The sequence below is a fragment of the Archocentrus centrarchus genome, chromosome 10 (genome assembly GCF_007364275.1).
Source record: "Archocentrus centrarchus isolate MPI-CPG fArcCen1 chromosome 10, fArcCen1, whole genome shotgun sequence".
Taxonomy (NCBI): Eukaryota; Metazoa; Chordata; class Actinopteri; order Cichliformes; family Cichlidae; genus Archocentrus; species Archocentrus centrarchus.
This window is the reverse complement of record NC_044355.1, coordinates 11,791,717-11,815,438: the sequence shown is the minus strand read 5'-3', so window position 1 is coordinate 11,815,438 and position 23,722 is coordinate 11,791,717. Positions and strand designations below refer to the sequence as shown.

The 23,722-nt window shown below is 38.9% G+C and overlaps 1 protein-coding gene across 2 annotated transcripts in view; it reads left to right on the top strand.

Moving 5' to 3' along the window:
* The first annotated feature begins 12,852 nt into the window (after window positions 1-12,852).
* fgf13a (fibroblast growth factor 13a) overlaps window positions 12,853-23,722 on the top strand; it is a 100,874-nt gene continuing 90,004 nt past the window's right edge. Inside the window, exons 1-2 of one of the 2 annotated variants that reach the window (XM_030739573.1) lie at window positions 12,853-12,968; window positions 14,578-14,740. In XM_030739573.1, coding sequence (XP_030595433.1) covers window positions 14,692-14,740 — 49 coding nt within the window. In that variant the 5' untranslated portion in view covers window positions 12,853-12,968; window positions 14,578-14,691. Of the gene's footprint in view, window positions 12,969-13,783; window positions 14,294-14,577; window positions 14,741-23,722 lie in introns of those variants that run through there. The other variant, XM_030739572.1, reaches the window with a different exon arrangement.

The window sequence follows — 23,722 nt, the reverse complement described above, 5'->3', positions numbered from 1 at the left end:
TGTACAAACTTTATTTGGGCCTTATGTACTGTGTTTCCATATATGTTTGTACATGTTTCAATGAATTGTTGGACCTCTTTCCCATTTTCCTAGCAAAATGCAAAGAAATTAGGTGGCTCAAGATTTTTGCACAGTACTGAGCATATACAACTCCCACTTGGAGAGTAGTCGGGAAAGCTGTTTTAGTGAAAACTCTGTAAATCTATGGATAATAACAGTCAAAACAAACAAACTCTTTATTCTGTTACTTTGGATTTCATCATGTTTCTAATGATCAAAAACATTTCCATTTTGTTTTTACTGTCTCACCTATGTGTTTACATTTCCTGCATGTTCAAATATAATAATTAAAATTACACGGTTTTATGATTTTTCAGCTTCAAATACTCAAAATCATGATTAATTTCAGATTATGAGGTTTCACTCACAGGTATAAAAATTGATGTCTTATCTTTGTGATCTATTTTCATCTTCAGTTGTTGCTGTCTGTTTGCGCCTCTTAGTTTACAATGGAATATATACTGAATGTATTCCAGGTGCATTTCAATATTTTAATTTTTTTTAAATGAGGTGGAACAGGTGAACCAACAGCGATGCAAGAAAGTCAAAGGGAATCTGAATATTTGATCAGAAATGAATACAATGTAGAATATATCTGATTCAGGAGGGGCCGGTGCCACCCCATGAACCCCTATGGACATGCCTCTTGTACACAGCTCAGAAAAAAACTCCTCCAGGATGGCACATCAATGCCTGCCATTGCCAGAAGGTTTGCTGTGTCTCCCAGCACAGTCTCAAGAACATGAAGGAGATTCCAGGAGACAGGCAGTTACTCTAGGAGAGCTGGACAGGGCTTTAGAAGTTCCTTAACCCATCAGCAGGACCGGAATCTGCTCCTTCTTGCAAGGAAGAACAGGATAAGCACTGACAGACCCTATAAAATGACCTCCAGCAGGCCACTGGTGTGAATGTCACTGACCAAACAATCAGAAACAGACTTCATGAAGGTGGCCTGAGGGCCTGACGTCCTCTAGCAGGCCCTGTGCTCACTGCCCAGCACCATGTAGTCCAACTGGCTTTTGCCATAGAATGCCAGAATTGGCAGGTCCACCACTGGTACCCTGTGCTTTTCACAGATGAGAGTAGGTTCAACACTGCCAGGTTGCACCTCAGACTGTCCAGGAGCTCAGTGTTGTACAGTCAGATTCCAGTATTAAAGTCTGCTAAAACATAAATGAGTGAAAAATGTGGCCACAATCTGGTGTTAACTTCTTCCACTGCTTTTTCTGTGTTAATATGCAAAACTGTGACACATTCATATCTCTTGCTGTATTTCAGTAATTGGCAACCTTTTCTATCATGGGAGCCATTTTGAGCAATATTTGAAAAAAACAGACCAACTTAAAAAAAAAAAAAATCTGTTAGATCCATAAAATACACAAAACATATTTAAACCTTATAATGAAGGTAGCACAGCCTATTTAGTATAAATGAGCCTGTCAGCATTACTAATGAGGTTACATAATTAAAATCTTCACATATCTGCAGAAGGATGTAGTTGCATTTTATCACAATAATAGCATTGAATCTATGAAATTGTTGAACTAATAAAACTGTTTATTTTATTCATTAGCAACAGAAATGAACAAGAAAAGTATCTATTAGCCTGATTAAGGCCAGTTTGAGTCCTGTTCATGTTTGTGCAAATGAATAAAATTAAAAGCAGCCTTTGATAATAAATTAGACATAGCAGCCTAACAATAGTAGTAACAATAATAAGCCAGTCACTAAAGTTCATCCGCAGATCAGCCTGCTGAAAACAAAAATCGTTCCATGCGCTAATGAAATGATGAACAAAAATATGTACCCCCCCCCCCCCCCCCCCCCCCCCCCCAAAAAAAAAGACCATTGTTTTTCACCATGTTACATATTCATCTAGTTTTTTTTTTTTTAAAGCCCCACTGAGCTGCATACAGCTCCGGAAGTGTAGATTCAAGACCCCCTGATCTAGCGGATAAAAACGGAGGATCTGCTCTTTAAATACCTGCTACTACTGATGGTTAATTTTAGTATTTGAACTTGAATCAGTGATGATTTTTTCAAATCCCCAAATATGCACTCAACTCAAAGAGAACACGCACGTTCTGGAAAATCACTCAAAGTGTCCTATTTCAGTGTTAGTCAAAAGTTTGTTTGTTTTCTCGGTTAGGCTCCTCACATAAGAACTGATAAAATGAAATATTTTGTTCCGTTTAATGACTATTTTCTTTTATACACTTTTGCTTGTGTAATGTCTATGGATCCTATCGTTGTTTTATATTGGAAAGAGAGACAGACAAAAAGCATACTGAACATTTAAAAAAATAACAACAGGTTGAAAATCTAGTTTAGATTATTTAACACTTGCACTCATACCTTTCAGAATTATTATTATTATTATTTTCTTTTTTTTTTTTTAAGATATTTTTTGGCCTTAGATAGTTCACAGTGAAGAGAGACAGGAAAGTTGAGAGAGATATTGGGAAAGGCATGCAAAAAGGGTCACAGGTGAGACACAAACTTGGGCCGCCTTCACCAGAGACACGTGGCATACATGGGCGCCTGCTCGTCCACCGTGCCACCCTGTCACCCCTGAATTATTCAGTATTTTCAATGAATAATCAAGATAATGTAGTCAGTGGCATGCAGTCAAGGGTGCTGATTCAACGTGCCAGCAGAAGTTTTAACTCTAGTGTCATTTTGTGGTCTGGCATAAAAGATTCAAACTATCACTGGCACTGGAATCCCCCCCATAGGGAGTCCACAGTCTTCTCAAGTGTTTGCAACTATTGACTGAGAGCATTTATATTTCACAGAATCGTTGAGCGGATGAATAATTGATGCTTGAGTAATTAACACTGTCTGCTCAATACAAGAGCTTCTCGTTTTTTTCACGAGGAGGGTTATGTGAGTAAAGTGCTTCAATCATAACATCTACTCCAGTCTTTGACCGCTTGGAGTAACAGTCACCAGAGTTTTCCTGAGTGAATGTTCCGGATAGGTATTCCAACTTCAGTCCAAAAACATCATCAACCTGAAATTCCCCCACTGAGTCACGCGTCTAAATGGGAGCCTGTTGCTGAGCTTTGTGAACAGTCTGTGGGCATGATATCCCCAATGGCATTCTTTCCACATAGTGTCTCAGTCTAGTGCAATAGCAGAACAGATACAGACAATTGACAAGGCTTACTATAGTATGAGAAGGAGAAAATAGAAACAATGGTTTTAACTGTTATAACTGAGGTGATGACTTGTGAGTAGAGCAGGCTAACAAGACTGTTTTTAGATGGACGTAGTGGATGTCTGAATGGATAGGAGTAAATAAAATTGTCTGTGACTGACTATTGATTTATGAAGATCTTCCTGACATCTCTGTCTTCTCTTATGCTTTGGCAGCACCACACAGCTGGGGGAGTCTGTGTCGGCTCCAATTAGATTAGTCACTATGGTGGGGGATCGAGTCAGGGCCTCGCAGATAATAAAAACTCTGATGCTTGCTCAGTGCTATTGATTGTTTCTGTACTATATCTCCTGGGCTGCACAGGAGCTCAGGCAGCTTAGACCGCAGTCTTTCACCAGGGAGAGGCTGTCATTTGCTGAGGGCTTATGTTTTGCTTTGGTAAAACCTTCCTCTGTTGTTGTGAACCTGAATGTTTGTGCGGTTCAAACAAAAGCAGCAGGATTTTGGAAGATCTGTACGATAAATATGCAGTGGTGACTGAATCAGTTTTTTGAATATAAATCAAAAGGATAACCACATTACCAAAAGATTTTTGAAAAATCCAACCTAAACTTTTTGAACAGTACTTTTTAATACTTTACTTTTTATAATGTAAAAATAAAAACTGACATTGTGTGGGCATTTTGGATGATGACTGTATGAAAACCTCCCAAAAAGGTGGGTTTCTTCATCAACATACTGACTGTGTTAATCAGGCCTTACTGTTTCTGCAGAAACTCACCCTCCCCGTGACCTTGCTTCTACTCATTAGACTGTTTTTTACTGGTTGCTGTTGGTGAAACATTATGTGCAAAATTAAATTGTTGGTACAGCGTGACATTTAAGTGATGCAATGTTAATGAGATCAAAATTCCTTGGGGCACAACAGAAGGAGTTATGTTTTATTTAAATCGCTCATTTCTTCCAGTTGTTACAGTGAGGCAACATGAGCTCAGGGCTTCTTCAGGACACCATATGAATGTTAAAGTTATTCTCATGTGAGCTTATATTTAAAAGAAATTTAAAAAAAATCCCACTTCAAATTCATTCCAATAGCAAATTAAATGCTTATGTTTTACATAAGACTTACTGAACATTTCTTATCTTATATCTCTTACAGCCCTGCCTTTCACCCTATGACAGCTGGGATGGTAAGACACCCCCCCCCCCCCCCCCCCCCCCCAACCCTGAACAGGATAAGTGGAAGAGAATGGATGAATGGATGGATATCACTTACGATGGTTTACTCATGAAAATGGTCCCTAATTATGTTGCACGAGAAACCAATGTTGGATATATCCAACAATGGCTTCTCATGCAACATAATTTTCATGAGTAAACCATCTATCTATCTATCTATCTATCTATCTATCTATCTATCTATCTATCTATCTATCTATCTATCTATAGATAGATATATATCTATATCTATATCTATATACCTATATATCTATATATATATATATATATATATATATACATAAAAGATGTGAGGAAGAAGGGTGGGTCTGACTGTGAAACTGCATGCTCATTGGCTGATGACTTATGACTGACAGCTCGTTAGCCATTGTAATCCTCGATTTTGAAACATGGTGAGACCAAGATTTACAAAACAATATGACCCAAAACAAGTGACTGAGAACATAAACTCAACAGAAAAGTGTTTTCAGAGGTCAAGTCAGAAAGCCATTTTCCCATGTACTTTGCAACTACAGCTATCGCCATCTGGTGGTCTTCATATAGAATGCATGTTTTTAGGCACTTCTGTTTTGGCTTTATTTGACCAGCCTGAAAGCTACATCCATGCTTCATACTCTTCAAAATTTTAAAGCAGCTCCGGATCATTTATCTGCTTCATTTGTTATGTCAGCTGACCACTAACCAGCTCGTCATTCTATGTCCAATTACTTCTGAGACTGAAAATGTGGTGCATATATAAAAATGGCGGTAATTTCTAGATAGTTCATGTAAAATATTTATAAACCCCCTTGAATTGAAGCTGAAAGTCTGCACTTTAATCAGATGTTGACTGTTTGATTAAAAATTCACAGTGGTGGTGTACAGAGGCAAAACTATAGAACTGTGCCATTCTCCAAATATTTAAGGAACTAAATGCTTCAACAATTTTCAGAAAGCAGACAAAATTTCTTCTTGGTGATTTCTGATATGATGACTTATTACGGATAATGCTGAATCTTTGGAGCTGTATTGTCCTGTTAGAGATACATTTAACACATACGTCATGAAATGCTCAAGGACTGAAAGGAGAATTTTGTTACAGGGCATTTCACACAGCGCTCCAATCTTGTTAGTGTTTACAGTAACATCAACAGGGAACTGTACAAAGAAGCCCAGTGGCCCTCAAAGCACAATCCCCCCACCCCATAAACCCCTCCTCTTGATTAACTCATTGACATTATTGTGATATTTCAGAGTGCCTCGCTCTGTTAATCATTTCTGTAATTTAAAAGCCTAATGTTTCATAGCCATTATCCCATGTGCCTGCATGCATAGGACTACTACCCACCAAACCAAACACACTGACATTTTAACTGGTTTTTTATTCACAGGGTTTACAGGCTTATAACACCACTCTCAGTGTAACACCACTCGCAGTGTAGTCTTAAACTGTTGGAAGGCTTTCAGATGAAATCTTCCCCAGTAAAATACAAAATACATACATAAAAACTAGGAGTGCACTCAATTTTCTATGTGCCAATCTATTGAAGAATAGATACTACCCAAAGTTGTCATTGGTGTTGTCATCCTCAATCATAAATAATTTTCAGCATTCAGGATCATTAGATCATGAACAAAGTCTGTTATATGACAGAACTTATGGTCGTATTGCACCCTAATTCTTTTTAGAGGATTCTGACTCATCCTCATAAGATTAGATGTAAATATGCGATTATTGTCCCTATCTCACAATGGTAAAGAATCATTTTACAAAATCCTGTACTGGGATTATTTACCATCAAATTTAAACAATTGTTCCTTGTCCCACCCTCAATAACTCTGGAAACTTTCATCGAAATCTGCTCATAATTGTCTGAGTAATCCTCAAATATGTGAATATTGTCCCTATCTCACAATCAATTACTCCTTGTACAACCACCAACAACTCCAGAAAATGTTACCAAAATACATTCATAATTCTTCAAGTTAACAGACACACAGACAGACAAACGCGACTGAAAACATACCTACAGCTCTACCAAAGGTTGCCATGAGAACATTTATTCAACCACAGATCATTCTTGCCAGCAGTGGCCCAGAAACACTCTACTATTGTGAGTTCCTCAGAAATTAGAACTCAAATCTACTGCTGCGATGCAGCCAAGCTGACAAACGCTCCTGGCTCAGGGATGTTCAGCCGCTGTTACTAAAAGTGAAGCGCCCATCCCTCCCGGTCAGAAAGCGCCCATGAAGATGATGGCTTTCCTGATGAATGTCAAGAAAAGAATTTGCAAAAAGCTAAACTGCACTGAGCCAATGAGGCAGAAGTGGGTCAAACTGAGACTAGATTGCATCAGTTATTCATTTGTTGTCTGTTTTTAATAGCAAAATAAGATTCAAGGGATAATTAGTCACCTGCAAATACAGACATGAAGACTCTATGTGTGTCAGCTGCACCAATTCCATGTAGGTCACATGTCCAACAGCTAAAATATACTGTGACTCTGTGACATGGGAGATATACTAGAAAAATGTAATCTGGGGCGTGTCTAAGTCAATTATGTAGTGTGTAATGTGGAAAATGTAAAAGAAATATGACATTATTTCTCTTTTTTTTTTTGATTCTGACTGTTTTGATTTTGAAATAACTTGCTCACCCCATCCTGACCTTTGAACTGAGGTCAGTGTGCTTCAGCTCTTTGAGAGTCAGAGATAAATGAGCATGTGCAACAGTCCTATAATGAAATCCATCACTTTTATGTGCAAACCTTATGGCCACATACACACAAATGGACAAGCACTATTATCACCTTTATTTTCATTTTCAGTCCTTGAGGTTTATTATCCCACATTTGCTTCTGTGCTGCATTACTATTCATTGAAAATCAAAATATGAGCACTAAACTTGTTTTCCTTGATGCACAAATGACACTGACCTCTGCTGCACTGCACGGTCTGTTCTAGTAAATGAAATCTCTTTTTAGAACTCCCCTGTCCCCTTAAATTAACTACCTGCAATTCTCTGATATCTGAGTACATATAACAAGGTGTACAGATCTGTGTAAGTTTGGCCATATTTGGACTGTTAGAACTTAGTTTTTGATAAATCCCATTTATATTACACAACACTGTCACCAGCACCCCTGTTACAGCACCAGCCTGATTACCTTATCAGCCACACTCAGCTTGAATCAGGCTAACACCTACAATCAGGAGAAGATGACTAACCCAGCTGCACAATACTGGAGCATTAATCACCCTACACCTCACTGCCTGTCCCAAAGAATGATCTTTTGGGACTGATCCTTATAACACCTGCACTGACTCCTCCACAAATATAACCTTGGGTGATGTTAAGTATAGGTGAGCAGCAAATCAAGCAGCTCATTCACTGTTGGTTGGGGATGGAGCTGATTTATAAGCCAGCTCAGAGTCCAGATGGGTTGTTTGGCTGTACCATGTAATTGGAAATTGATTTTGCTTGCCATGACTAACACACACATTGAGCAAAGAACTGGACTGTGTCTCCCAAAACCTTAAAAGTAAAATATGTAATAATGAGCAATTGCATCAGAGATGCAAGATACAATACAAGACAAGAAATGCAGGTAGCAGTAGTAGTAGTATGATACCAGCCTCGTTTATAACCTCACACTCATTAATCTTGGTCACTGGTCATTAGCAAAGTCCTACTGTTACATCCTTATATTAGTTTGCAAGAGAATCGAGTACTATGTCTACGCTACACCAAAGTGCCAAAGTCTTGAGTCAACCCTCATTTCTTTATATTTTGCTTCCAAAGGGCCAGACTTTATTAAAGTGGTCTTCAGCAATAGTTCTCCAGGCTTTCTGGAGGTGTTTCCAAGTTTTTCTTTGGACATTGGAAGCTTTTACTTATTTTCAGCAGATGAACAGTATCTGAATGTAATGTCCTTAAGAAACAGGAAATCATCCAACAAAGACCTGACACCTGACAGCATCTGGCCCATCAGTTGATCCATCTACTGTTCGCTGAAACCTCATCAGAAATGGCCCCAGTGGAAGGGCGGCTGTCCAGAAGCCATTCGTGAGGAAGGCAAACATGCTGAGGTATGCCAAATTACTGAATTGAAAATCAGTTTGGCAACAGGTCTTATGGAGAGATGAATCCAAATGAGAAATATTTGGTTTAAATCATCACTATGTATGGAGAAGGTCACGAGAAAGGTACAACAGTGAGTGTCTGCAGTCATCTGTGAAGCTCTGTTATAGTTTGGGGCTGAATTTCAGCCAGTGGTGTTGGAGATCTTATCAGAACTGCTGGAATTAAAAAAGCAGAAAAGTACAGTCATATTTTGATCCATCTGGAAATTATATGATTGGCAACGGCTTCATTTTTCAGCATCACAATAATCCCAAACACACTGCCAATGCAGTAAAAGCATGCCTGGATAGAAAAAACACACAATGGAACCTCATCAGTCATGGACTGAGCTCCCCAGAGCCCCATCCTCAACATTATCAAAGCGATGTCAGATCATCCTGACAGAGAACAGAACAAAAAGCCGCCAAACATCTGAAGAAGAGCTTTGAATGTCCTTCAAGAAGCCTGGAGAACTATTCCTGAAGACTGCTTAAAGAAATTAGAAGAAAGCTGCCTAAAAGTGTTCAGGCTGTGTTGAATAAAAATGGTCACACTAAATATTGACTTTCAAGTTCATTAGAACTGTACAAATGCTGACTTGCCTTGTGTACTGTGTTTCATGTAGGTTTGCACGTTTCAATATATTGCTGCACCCATTTCCCATTATCTTAATAAAATATAAAGAAATGAGGGATTTCTCAAGACTTTTATGCAGCACTGTATCACCTCACTGCTAGCATAAGAAATCAAACTAGTTGCTGTAAAAAAAAAAAAAAAAAAATCCCCCTATCACAAATCTAAGTGATACCCCAAATGTTGTATTCCACAAATATTGGAAGAAGTCACCTTAAGGAAGCACAGTCAAACTAAAGCAGAACATACAATCTCTTCACCAAAACCCATTGTGCTGCTTTGAATGATTTGTTGTTCCCTGGAATACCAAGTCATCTTATTAGCTTACATAACATTTATAGAAATAACAATTAACCCACCTAATATCACAAGAGTAGCTACACACAATCCAGCCCACACTAAGCCTTCCTCTGCTGAATAATCTGCACTGGCATACTGCAGTATACTGTAGTCCTGTGGGCAAAGAGGATAAGGATCGAGTTGGTGTGTGTCTGTGTTACTTGTGTTAAGTTTTAGGAACAATAACTGTTTTCCTTTTACTTGCAAAGTAAATTTCATGCAAATTAGCAATCACCAGATACAGATGTGACAAATTAAAGAAAACAGCTTTGTAATTGAGTGGAGAACCAGAATGATTGTAGTAGCTTCCGCAGATGCCCTCCATGGTACAACTAAGCAGTTAAAGTGCAATTATGCCCTGTGCCAAGCATAAAAATGCTGAGCAGGCTGATTTGATTTGGATTTCGCATTAGGATGGCAAGAGAAAAAGACTTACTCTTTCACTTGAAAGAGGGTTTATTGTTGGGACATAGATAGCAGGAGCTTCAGTCACAACTACTGCTCAAATGGCTACCATTTTAATAAAAACTCTGATTGAAGTGACGAGGGTTTTGATCAGAGAGACTTCAAGAAACAGAGTGAAAAACTGTGACAGACAGCTCATGTTTGAAGATGGTGATGCTTATGTGTTAGTCTGGCATGTAAAGTAAAAGAAAAGAGCAAGTCTTCCTCAGATTACTGAGTGTCAGTGCAGGGTGTGAACAGACCGCAACAGCAGAAAAATCTGTCAAAAATGACATAGGAATAGATATTGAAGTAAGGTTGCAATGCATAAGCCACTCATTACAAAGAAAATACAGTTGTGTTCAGTCATGCAAAGTCATGCATGTGTGGTATAGAGCAAAAGTCCTTACACTAAAGGGATCCAGTGGTTCTTATGTTGTGGGGAGAAATTTGCTTGTGTTTCCCTTTGGGTGAGTGATCACCTTTATCCCTTGATCAAACCTTTCTATTCATGTAGGGGAGCTCTCCAGGATGACGATCCTGATTGAGACCCCTCCACCCAGGATCCCGGGGATAGTTCAATCTTTCAAAGCATTACCGCTAATTTAATATTTTAAAACTGCAGTATTGCTACTTTTACTTTTAAATGAAAGATCTCAAGACATCCCCAGTGACTGAAATCAATCAGCTTGCTGAATGTTCATGCGTGAGTGTGACGTCAGAGGTTACAGAGAGTGAGTCAGGAGTTTGTTCGCACCATATTGAACGGACTCCCTGGCTTTGCTTTAAACAGACTGGGGATGAACGGAGTACTACAGTGTAACGCCCTGCTGGAAAGGTCAAAGGGGGCCACAGGCCATGGACACAGTGGGAACACAAGCCACTGACATTTATACTCTCTCTAACTATCACTCTCTATACCCCACTACTGTGTCCAGCTGGTGAGTCAGTGCTCTAACTTCTACCCTTTCCTTTGTAACATTTTCAATACTTTGGTATATTACTCTACAAACCAACATTCAGTTACTCACCTTCCAGTACTGTTCCATCATGACATTAATAAATGACTGAATGACTTGTGGTAAATCTTTTGAATTAACCTTTTGAAACAATGTTAATTAACAGATGCATTATGCAAATCATCCAAATTTTACATTGCCAAAGCAGAGTCACATTCATCAGTGACTCTGCTTTGGCAGACATTATTTTTATATAAAATTCTACAAATGAGCTTCTTAAATGAGCTCACTGCTCATTTAATGCTTGTCAGGCATTTATGACTTGTGTGTTTGTCATGTGAAAAAATACTAGTTTTTAGTAGGTTTAGTGAGTGATCATTTTAGATGAAGACCCCTCCCCTCTCCCAGTATATTCCTCCTGGCCCCTCAGTTTCTGAATGTAGAGCTCCTATTGATTTACTTATTCTTCATTCTGAGACAGCTGATATAATAAATAACATTTTCATTGCCAATACATGTAACTGAACAGTTACATTTGATTTGAGAAAAATTAATATTTATATTTTCCCATAACTTCATAGGCAAGGATTCCGCAGCCTCTATCAAGAAATTATAGAAATAGTTACGGATAATATTAAAGACAATCTAAAAGAAATAGTTGTGAACAGTTACAAAAATGGCCACAGATAAAAATGAAAACAACAGGGGAAGACTGTCAGTTGTCAGTGCAATCCAAAGATATAAAAGCAGAATAAAGACACTTATTTGATAACAGTTAGGTCCACGGATTTTTGGACAATGGCACAGTTTTTGTAGTTTTGCCTCCGGATAGTGTCACAGTGATTTTAAATCAATCAAGATGGGATTGAAGTGCAGACTTTCAGCTTTAATTTGAGGGTTTTTAATAAAAGGTTTGCTTTATTCTTTAGGCTTTACAGCCATGTTTATGCAAAGTCCCCCAATTTCAGAGGCTCAAAAGTAATTGGACAATTGACTGATAAACCATTTTATAGCTAGGTGAGATTATTCAATGACAAATTACAAAAACAACAACAACAAAAAAATCAGAAAGTCATTAAAAACATTGAGACATCAGTGAAATTATTATTATTATTTTTTTTACCATTCAATGTTCTACTGAGAAACTTTGGGTTCTGCAAACAAGCTTCAAAAACTGCTCTGGAACAGCTCAAAGGAGACAACAAAGAGATTAATGCACTAGCCTAGTCTCCAACCCCCCCCCCCCCCAGTCTAATTGATCAATTGATCTAATTGAAATTCATTGGTTACAAATGCATGGAGGCCCCATCCCATAATCCACAAGAATCAAAAGGATCCACAGCCAGTGCTAGACACCACAGGACACCCCCAACATCCTGTGCCCATATCCTGACAGGTCAGAGCTGTTTTTGCAGCACAAGGTGAACCTACACAACATGTTGTGGCTGACTAATCCATATTATGTTTTAATAACCCTCCTATGTCCTAAAAGTGTTAAAAAAAAAAAAGACTGGTGTGTTTATGATGTAGCTTAACAGGAGTTCAGTTTCCTCAAACCCTGGGTAACAAATATAACTGAACTCAACTCAGTGTAAATTCACTTCTAAAAACTGCAGTTTGACTGTTTGAGGCAAAGCCATTCACTGAAACAGGTCCAGGTTTGTCTTAAATGTCTCAGCAAGATTTGGGAATGTGAAGAAAGTTGGAAAGGGGTCCAGTTTCTTCTAAAAATAGCAACCATATAGATCTTGTAACCCTCAACCCCTCAGGTCTTTTCCATCTACTGCCACTGCACGCTACAGCGCTGCATGACCAGGAGCTGTGACATAAAGCCTGAAAAAGCGGAGAGACTTTCTGAACAGAGGCTAAAATATAGAACTCCTAACTAAAAATATTGTAGTGTCCTTAAAAATAGATTAAGAGGTCTGAAATCAATGTGGATTTTTGCTGTTGATGTGGCTCAGTTGAAACTGGACAGTTTAATGTGAGTTCAAGTGAAGCTTTTAAGCTTCATCTTTACAGGTTTGACAAGGTAAGGACACTTACATAACATATTACTTCAGAATGACTTTATTCATTAGTCTGATTGTCTGTGGGCACTTATAAAATAGTTATTATAGCTAAATCTTTATTGCATATATTTTACTGTGGGTGCACTGAAATTCAGGTACTCTTCACTCACACACAATCAATTTTTCATGACGCCCAGGGAATGACATCACACTCAATCACGTTAGTCATGTTTGCTATTTGTTTAATCCACATTTACACTCTACTGCATGTTTCTTTCTTCTTTTTTTATTTGTAAATTTGTAAACATTTCTCAAATCATTCTCGTTTGTTTTTTTCAGGATCAGTTAGCTTGTAAAAACCAGTGGGGAATGGGGACTAAAACATATTTTAAAAAATGGTGGGAACATCACATTAGCTGATCAGAATGCTGTTCAGAAGTGGAAAAGACTTAATGTGGTTGTTGCTGTCTGAATCCTGCTGTAGAACCTTTAAAAACTTTCAAGGACCTGAAAAGTGTTCATAAAACTAAGAGAAACTGAGTTGTTGTTGTTTATTTTCTCAGTTATGAGTCTGATCTATCGGAGCTTGTTTTACATAACAACAGTGGCATTAGTCATATGCAATAAATATCTTATTAACTAATGAGGTTATGTAAACTGTAAAATGAGAAAGCTATAAAAAAGCCTCATAGGAATTAGGCTACGGTTTTTATTTTTAATTAAGTCAAAGGAAACACCTCCGATTATATATTTAGAAAATGCGCATCCTGGATGTGAATGGGATAAGGCATAGCTCTGCAAAGGCAACTGAATGAGAGCAACAGCAAGATGGTGCGCGCCATGCAGCACAACCTCCTGCTTTAATTCTTCAGCGCATCGACAGCACAGTTCACATACTGACTGCATTCATGGATGGAGAAGCTCGTTTTCATCACAGCCGTCACACGGAGGTCAAAAAACAATTGTCCACTGTGTGAACAGGCGCCGTAACGGGTAGCGCGCTCTCACGTTGTGTATCCTGTTGATTCTATCTGCCGAGCGTTTAGAGGAGCAGAGCTCGTCCGTAAAAGCCTCAGACAAGAAAACCTGGTCGCAAAAGCCACACTGGATGGGATTACTCTCGGGGTTTGTTAGATACTACAGCTCAGTGTGTTCACTTCAATTTTTTTTTGACTGAAGACCTTTAGGGAGCAAAACTGCGCTCCATTTCGCAGCTTTTTGCTCTTTTCCCTTTTCACAATAGAGTAGGTCGTCATTTTTCGTATGCAACATAAGGGGATTCATGGTGGGGACGTTTCCTTTCATCAATGTGCATTGATGTAGCAGAAAACGTGGAGGAGATAAGGTAGGTTAAAGCGCGGACTTGAATCACTGGAAAGACTGTGCAAAGATAGGCATGCACATGGCTGGTTCTTTGTGTTTATTAACTACCTGAGGTCTTTGTCGTGTGTCGCGTGAGTGTGTCTATCAATAGTTGAATGTTTTCATTGATACCTAATTGAGAAACACCTTGCAGCACGAGTAGCTCCCATGGTCCATTGTTACGTTCTTTGGCCCTGCTGTAATACCAGATGCAGCTGTTTGTGTTATGAAAGAAAATGCAATTTTGATGAATATTTCTCCTTACAGAACCCTTATCTCAGCACTTGGAATCTCCGGTCAGGATTTCATTGAGGACTGTCAGCAATTAAGGGGATTTCGATTTTTATCTAAATCGGGAATTACACATCCAAACTGGGATCTATGAGTGGAAAAGTGGCGAAGCCTAAAGAAGACAAGGATGCTTCCAAGGGTAAGAGGAGAGCCTTGCCTTGCACAGATTGCTTTATCCCAAATCACAGGGTTTTAACGCGACCACGCGCCCATTCATTCCCTGCATGGTGCTCAAATCACCCCTTTGAGGTTTGACTGAAAACAATAGCAACCACTGGATGGCTCACCATTCCCAGCACGATGCATGTGGATATTGCTGTTTGGAATTTGCTACTGTAGGCCTATATGCTGCACGATGTGTTGGTTTGAGATCACATGCATTTCTTGCATTGGCTTGGTGATCGCCAAAAACGCAGATGATTTAGCAAAGGCAATATGTTACAGACTAGGTGTCACAGGGTGTTAATAAGGTAACCAGTATAACCAGTGAAATGATAGTGGTGGGATCCTATTGTGTCACTGACATCCTGTTGAAAGGTTCCTTTGTGTTTCTCGCTCGCACACTTAGCGAGAAACACACTCTCATCACATCTGCACTGCCTTGAAGCGCGGCGCCTTCTCGGTCTCGTAGCCTGAGTTTATGACCCGTGGCGTAACAAAGAGGTCCCGTATCTCTGGGAAAAAAAGAAGTAAACTGCCTTGGCATTGCCATGGAGACAGAACGGAGACAGGGTAGCCAAAGAAACCTAGCGGGACTAATCTCAAACGTTCCATTCTGATGTGCGCGGCACCTTACGCACCGTCACACACGTTGCTGCGTCTTTGTCCTCGCGCTTGGTTTTCTATCAAACAACTGGAAAATAAATAAACACACCGTATAGGAAAGCAGTTTTATTGCGTCATTAAATTTCTCCTTTAATTAGACCCTTCATTAGAAACAGGATTAGTGGCTCTTTCCCAGGTTAAGTGAAGGAATAAACGCGGTTTCCTGAGTGTAATATAACAACCAGCACTCACACGATGGCAGCGTGCCCGTAACAGCCCTCTTGTTTACTTACAGTGTAGAAATGCAACTGAATCTACCTATTACCATGTCCCGACTCTGCTTGAGGTGCTTAAAACAAATCAATGAGCTTATTGGCTTATTTTGGCAGCACTGCTGCAAGTGATGACCTCGCTTTTGGTGTTGCTCTATATTGTACATATGTATCCTAATGAGGATCCAGCGGACACCTACAGTACACTAAGATAACCTGTGTGCACAAAGTTTTTTTTTTTTTTTTTTAATTTTATTTCTCTTAACATTTAATTACTGGCTATTGAGCTATTGAGCATGTTTTACCTCATAACAAGCTGCTCTCCTGGACTACAAACTTGCACTCATCAGAGCGCAGAATGAAATTTTTGCAGTTTTGTGATGTATTTTGTTGTTAAAGCATTCTGCTACTCCATCTCTGTGATTAATTTCTCAACGGATTATAACAGCTTTGATAAAAAAAGAAAAAATACTGATTAATAGATATTCTTTTGAATACATATAGCAGAGCTTAATTTGATGTTCAGATTACATAACAGGCTTCAATATTATATGCATATATTTGTTTTTGATAGATGGTTTTGAAGATGTATACATTGCGCATTGCCAACTGTGATCAGAAAATGCTTTTCTAAAATTAATTCCTCTAGGAATGAAGCACTGGTGGTTAAATGAGGTACAGAGCTTCTATTTTCAGTATATGAGTTTAATGTTTAAGACACTTGACAACTAACTTCTGCAACTAAAACAAAACACCAGTCAGAGGAGCTTATGTTTTGCTGACAATGCAGTGAGTAAAACATAGTTAAAGAAATTGATTTCAAGATTAACCTCCATGGGAGCATTTGTTCTCATCTCCCACTGGAAATCAATGCCACGCTCCATGGGAGGACCATTGCCAAAACTCCCAGATCAGAGTCAGACACCTTCGGCTTAACTAGTATTCAGCAAGGATTGTCTAGTTTATAAATTCACAGCTACATGCCACAATGTGATGTAGCTCACGTGCTTTCCTATTTGAGGAAAAAAGAATAAGGGGGAAAAAAATACCCCCCCCCCCAAAATCAGTAGCCTTTCAGAATCGCCTAGAGGGTCATTTGGTGCCAGCTGCCCTCCATCAGAGACTTGAATTGCACAAGAGCCGAGAACCACATGGGGAAAATCACTACTGACCCTGCCAATGTTGGCAACCACCTGTCCCACAAATTATTTCAGGGGAACAGTCCATTAAAGCCGGAACCACCTGCCATCTCCACAGCTACCCCCCCCCCCCCCCCCCCCCCCCACAAGCTGTTGGACTGCAGAAGCTTCTCGCTGCCTACTTTTTCTGAACAGAGTGATACCCCCTTTTCCTTTTATCTTGCAAAAAATGTTCTCACTTGCCAGGCTGCTTAAATTACCTATGACGGTGTATTTTCATCTTTTTTTAGTATTGTGTCAACTTTTGCAGTTGTAGTGCTCTGAACATTTTCAAAGACTGAAGCTGATTAACCACTATTCAGCTGTAGTAGAAGGATCGGGGATGAGCTCCTCATTTTGCCTGTACAGACAGATTTACATCCTGAAAAGGACAAGCAAAATATAAACTGGAAAAAACTCAGTTTTTCTTTCCCTCCAACCAAAAACAGTATTGAAGTAATGCATTTTCTCTGTGGTGGTCCTAGTAGTAATCATATCACAAAGACATGCCATTCAAACTGTCACTCAGTGACAAAGTCTCTTTTTGTTAAAGGGTATTTTCTTGGTGACTCAGTTTTGTAACAGAATGCTGTTTGCTCTCTCTGACTCCCTCAGAGAGTTATTTTGTAGCAATGCATGTGAAAACAGGACGCATGCAGAGACAGAAAGAGAGAAACATGGTTGGGTAGAAGGAGGTTCTGTGTATCAGAGCTCCAATATCAACACCAGTGAATCATGCTGTGTTAGTTTCCCCCTGTCCTTGTGAAGCTTAGTTGTGTGGACAAAGTGATGTGTCAAAGCATGACGTATACACTCTCTCAGCTTTATAACTTTCCAGGGCTTGAAGCCTCTCTTAGATAACTCTCGTATGTATGCATTAACAGAGGTGCAATGAGGAACTCTACATCAATTATGCAAACATTTAAAGTTCAATTTATTGTCTAGTCTTCTGATGACCTTTTATTTATTATCATTTTGCTGATTTGTTACAGTCAGTTAATACATTACATATTTCTAAAGAACTCTGCACTTCTGTTATTTTCCCTAGACTTCATCCTAGTGCAGTGCATTGATAGACTCCACTCTTGGGCTGTGAGTGTCAGACAGTCGATTCATGTCTGCCTCAGACTGCACGACTAAGTGCAGAAGAAGACATAAGTCTTGCATATTTGCAGGCAGATTAATTCAGCTCAAGGCCAGCCATGGAAATGAATCAATAGATATGCAGAGAGGAGTTTGGAGCTGTTTCATTAATCTACAATGCAGGCAGCTCTTTCCTCCACAACACTGACACCTGGTCTGTACTCATCAGCAAAACCAAATACTGTCTACAGTGTCATGAACATCATTTAATCTAATGCTCCTTCAAGAATCTCCTTTGAACAATCTGTGGCGAATGGAGGATCCACCAAGACTATTAAATACTGTCAGTACTGTTGTAAACTCTCACAAGATATTTTAACAAATAGAAGGTACAGCATGCATTGACAGGACCGGTGTGTGTGTTTGTGTGTGAGATCAACTGGTAGCGAAAGAGTTCATGATGCAGAGGTCCTCAAAACATCATGCCAGAGTGAAAAATCACTCCAAATAAATTTTCAAAATTGTAAAGTCGCAGGATTTTCTCACATTTGTCAGGCTCAGCTTCGTATAGATTTTTGAGCATACTGTCCCAACACAAAATTTGTACTTCCCCTAATTTATGTCCTTAGTGAATGTACAACCAAAATGGGGAACTTTACACAGTGCAACATCCCCTTGATTCTGAAATGTTCAGATATACTAATCTTGTCACAGTATGTCAGGATTTCTATTAGGAATGGTAACATAAATTAAAAGATGATATACTGTCTCTCCTTTTTAAGCCAATCAAAACAATTCTTCATTGCACTGCAAATTAGCACTATATTCCCTTCATAGTTCATGTAAACTTTGAATTTAGTGACAACATTTTAATGTGTGAAATATTTGCAGTGGGTGGTTCTTCTCTGTCAGGTGCTTTGCCTGCACTGACGCAGATCCGGCTACAGTGCCTGGAGGAAACTGGCTCACCTGCTGAGTGGAGTCTAATGCCACTCAGATCTTTGAGTGGCATCAGTGATCTGCCACTTTCCATTGCTGACTTGTGTGCTGATTGCTGTTTGAGAATGTTGAAGGCCCGTCTCTTCAGTTCCTCTGTAAGCTTGGGTTTCTGAGTGACTCATGGTGCCCTGTGATTGGTGCACTGGATTCGGGTGTGTGATTTATTAAAGTTTCTAGGAATATAACTTTTTTTTCCCACATGAAAGGTGTGTTTTGGTTCAGCATTGTTAGAAGTGATTATTGATCCATTAGCAGTGAAATACATCTGAATGTACATGTTCAGGAAGAAGACATTTTAATCTTATTAATTTTTCAACTTTGAAATGGAAACATGCTATGTTTTACGTCATCGCTGCCAGAAATATTCTGGCCCTAAAATCTCTAAATGCTTTGCTGTGGGTGCATTAGTCTGCTTGCTGCTGGTAATCCCCAGAGATGCATGTCTTCTGAGGTGAGGCTTTGTGAGAGGCTGTCCTCCCTCAGAAAACAAACTCACAGGTCGTTTGTGCAAGCTGTGTAAGCTGACCTAGTGCTACATTTTAAAGTTAAGTGACCACTACCAGCCGCGGGAATGAGCTCATGTGAATAAGGTCATGTAAAAAGCTTGCGGGGTGGAACATAGTATCTGAAATAATATTTGTTTTTATACAATGAGTGAAAAATGGTCCCAGATGAGAATTACACTGCCTCCTGTTCTGTCTGCCTCTTATTTTGGACCTTTAGCCATTTCAGAAAAGCTCACATTAAGTATTTTCAGACTAGGAACAAATGACCAGCTACCCCAATAGCAAAATGCCTGGTTGTTAATTTACAGATGTCATTTGGCTTCCTCCCCAAATATTGTCAGTCAGAGGGACTAAAGACATTTAATCCTTATTATTTAAAAAAAAAAAAAAGACCATGAACGTTAAAACACTTAGCTCTTTCTAGCTCTATCAGTGCCATTTAACAAGCATGCAATAATGTGTTAATCTAGCCTAAAAAAATAAAACAATAAAAATATTTTTCTTGTGTTTTAGTGACATTTTATTTGTAAGGGACAAGTGAGCGTTTTGACGTGCACATTCAGACCAACACAAAACTTTTCTATCTTGATGGCTGAACAGTCAGAATCCTTTATTGTTTTCATATTAAAACAAGAATCCCAAATTTGAAAATGAAAAGTCTATTGTGTGTTATTTGTTAATATAGCCAAATAATAAAAAAAGACCACTTATTATTATTTTAGATTGTATACTCAAGTAATAAATAGGAAAAGAAAAACAAGGGCCCTGGACTAAATTAGATTTTAACTTGATCTGTTGAATTTGTGTGACCGAGAAGCTAATGACTTCTTTGTGTATTGCACTCCAATGGCAGTATACTCCACTGCAACTCAACTCCACTCCAACAATGCTTCTGTGAGCAGTAAAGTGGGCCTTGTTTCTTTCTTCTTTTTTTTTTATCAATTACAATAATAAAAATTTTGGAAAATTCTGCTTTCTGAATCAGCTTCCTATTTGTGCTGCTAAAATCTACTGTACATAATCTTGCAATTAAAATTGTCCCATATTCAGGATCAGAAGTAAGCACGTGTCCATATCTCCAAATTCAGTCTGTTTACTTACAACCAAACCATGGAAAGATACGGGATGGAAAACAAGGCTCACTATGCAGTGCACAGTCTAGCTTATGGTATGCATGTATAGGTAGATGAAATGGCATGCTTAAGAATCTGTATAAGAAGCCTGGTTTTTAAGGTTTCTAATAATGCTCAAGGTAATGTTTATTACCATAAACCAGGAAATGCCATTGCACCAACACATTTGCTGAAACTTTACCAAATGCATCACACAAAAACTAATCATTGCCTTCCTTGTTGCATAAATCGGACAGATTAAATATCAAAATCCTATCCTATTCTTGACTTGAGCACATTCTTCTCCAAGACCCACTTCAGTTTTGATTGTGGCTTGCTAATGTTAAATATGGCTTGTGATAGTAATCTAATTGCTACACTTGAATCATTTCATCAAAATAATCGCGTGGACCAAAAGTCTGACAAATAGGTATGGATTATCCACTACCTGTGGATTTTGGATTACTGCAGTTTTACTTTCAGAAATGCACTCTGTGCTACAGTAGTTAATCTCATCTAAAGATAATCCTCCATAATTGTGGTTATGTGTGTCAAACTGGCTGATAACAAAAAAAATAATCTCTCTCAACAAGGAGAGAACAGTAATATTTCAGAGTGGGGTTGCTGTGTTTTGAATACTTAAACGTATGACATAAACCACTTTACATCAGTGTCAGCTACAGATTATGGGACCTACTTACCATTTCCTAAAACTGCTAATGTCACTAAGCCAAGTTGAGGTTAGACATCTTCGTGTTGACTCAGGGATTTAATGAGGGAAGAAGTGGAGGACATGACATTTTTCCCAGTGGTCTTTTATCTGCTAAATTTAACAAAGATGACATCAGCAGAAAATGGCTCTAAAGAAAGCACGTTTAAATGGCATTGTGCAGTTTCCTTTTTTATACTCATCATATGGAGATGACAAATGGCAAATAGAATCACATAATACTGTTGCCAGGTGTGTGAAAATCCAGCTCTGATTGTTAATTGACTCAATGCAGATCTAGTGCTTTTAGCCCAGCTGAGATGAGGTTCATCTGTTCAACTGAGCATGTGGCAGCAGTGACTCATTTATCTGGAAAATCTTCATGCCACCTTGGGCTCACTTACAGATTGTGTACAGTATGCAACACGTGCAGTTCTGCAGAAGCTAAAACCCACAGATGTCCCTTTCAATTATCTCCAAACATAAAGAACCAAGTGGATTTATTTGCTGAACTATGTGTGATTCTAAGTATAGATCGTGTTAAGTCCATCAAGTACATTTTAAAATACTGTACTCACTACTACAGACAATGAATGACACTGTGAGGAGCTATTGGAGGTTTTGAGGGCATGAAGAGGTCACAGAAGTAATTACAGCATTCCAAGGTTACCATAGAAGCCATGTGTCGTCGTCATCATCCACAAAGCCTAGCGGGACGGGAACAGTGTCACATAAAATTATTGTGAGATAAAGATTGAAAAGGGGGCATTTTCTGTTCAGAGTGACAGCAGCGCAATATTTCTGTTACTGTCTTAACATCATGTCGTGTTCAAAGGTTTCATGGCCTTCTTTTGGTTTCTTTATTTGAAATGATGCTCTGGATTAATAGTTGCTCTGGACATTTACTAATTAAACTTGGTGATAATTATAAAGGGGATTAAGTCGAGGTAAGAAAGGTAAGGCTGCACCAGTGGTAATAAACAGGATTTACAGGCTGAGCAGGTCTGGGAAACAGCATCTAACTGGCGCGCAGTGCTGATGGTAAGGGCAAATGATTGCCTCAGGTTTGATCAGAATGCAGATCAGTGACTGACAGTTTCTTATTGCTCGACAAGGCTGTTGTCTCTGTAGAGTAAATTCACCAGGAAGACTCCAGAGCAGCAGACCACCATCTCCTCTGCAAACGTGTAGAGAATAGTTAAAAGGATTACCAGCTTCTTGCTCTCCTCCAATCCTGCAGCTGTTTCACTAGCAAGTTACAGGCAGGGCCACACTTCAGCTTGCATCAGTGATCTACATTAGCAGTTCACTGCCTATGAGAAGACAGGAAAAAAAAGCATCAGTGTTGGGAACAGAAGGGAAATACTTAACTGACCTGATGGATTGTTAGATTGGGAGAGATAAAAGTATTTTTTTTACAAGGATTTGAAGGATGGTCAAAACTGTTGTGTTTTCTACTTCAAGATCATGCCTGTTTTTAATGTAGTGCCGCTTAAGGGCTTGAAGAAAGTCATGTGGGCCATGTTTAAGCTGAGCAAAACACTTATATTTGTTTTTCTTGGGCTGGAATATGACCCTTTGAGGTTGGGACATGACAGTAATGATATATGGCAGAGGAAGGAAGGATAATACATTCTGAGGAAACTATTCAACAGAAAGAAGTTTCAAGCATTTAGAAACACAACATGTTAAGCCTTGAAGTAGCAGTCACAACTGAAATCTGGTAATGTGCCTTTTTGTGCATTTCTAGTAATATTTTAGTACTCACTGTGTGAAAAAGATGACACAAGTGTTAAATGTGAGTGGGCCTTCTTTTTCAAAGATGTGAGAAAGAATGAAGAAAAAAGACATTGTTAAGATGACTGCTAAATATAGCAGTGCTCCTTCACTGGTCCCTGAAGCCAATTTTACACAGTCTGGAGCAGTGCGCATCACGGCTGCGCCTGCCTCCTTTTCATCAGGGAGACATCATTTACATAATGAGACGCTGCCACGGCAACAAAGCCCCAATAAGCATGGAAGTCGTCAGTCATGGATGGAGGATACCAAGGTGGCTTGCTTACATGTACTGAATGCAGTACTGCTAACAGCATAATACGTTCTGATATATTGCATGATCTGAGCCAGTCAAAGAAAAAAATGTGTGATGATACACAGCTTGTTATAAAATGAAGGGGCACAGAAAACAGTAAATGAGTGAACCCCTCTTACTTAAGTATTTCTAATTTGGACAACATTTTATTTGTACTTCTAACAATTCAAAAATACATATCAGACTTTCCTCAACTACATGTATGTCTAACGTTTAGCTCCCTTCTTCTTCACAGACGTCATTGCTCAGGAATATATAGTAAAAAATATTTACAACTAGCCCAACTCTGACCAAGTAGAGCAGTAAAATACCCTCTTCATATCATTATAATAACCTAATAACATCATATAGCATAAGTGGGAAAACTGTACAGTTTAATGGGCATGTTTTACTTTTGATTGTGAA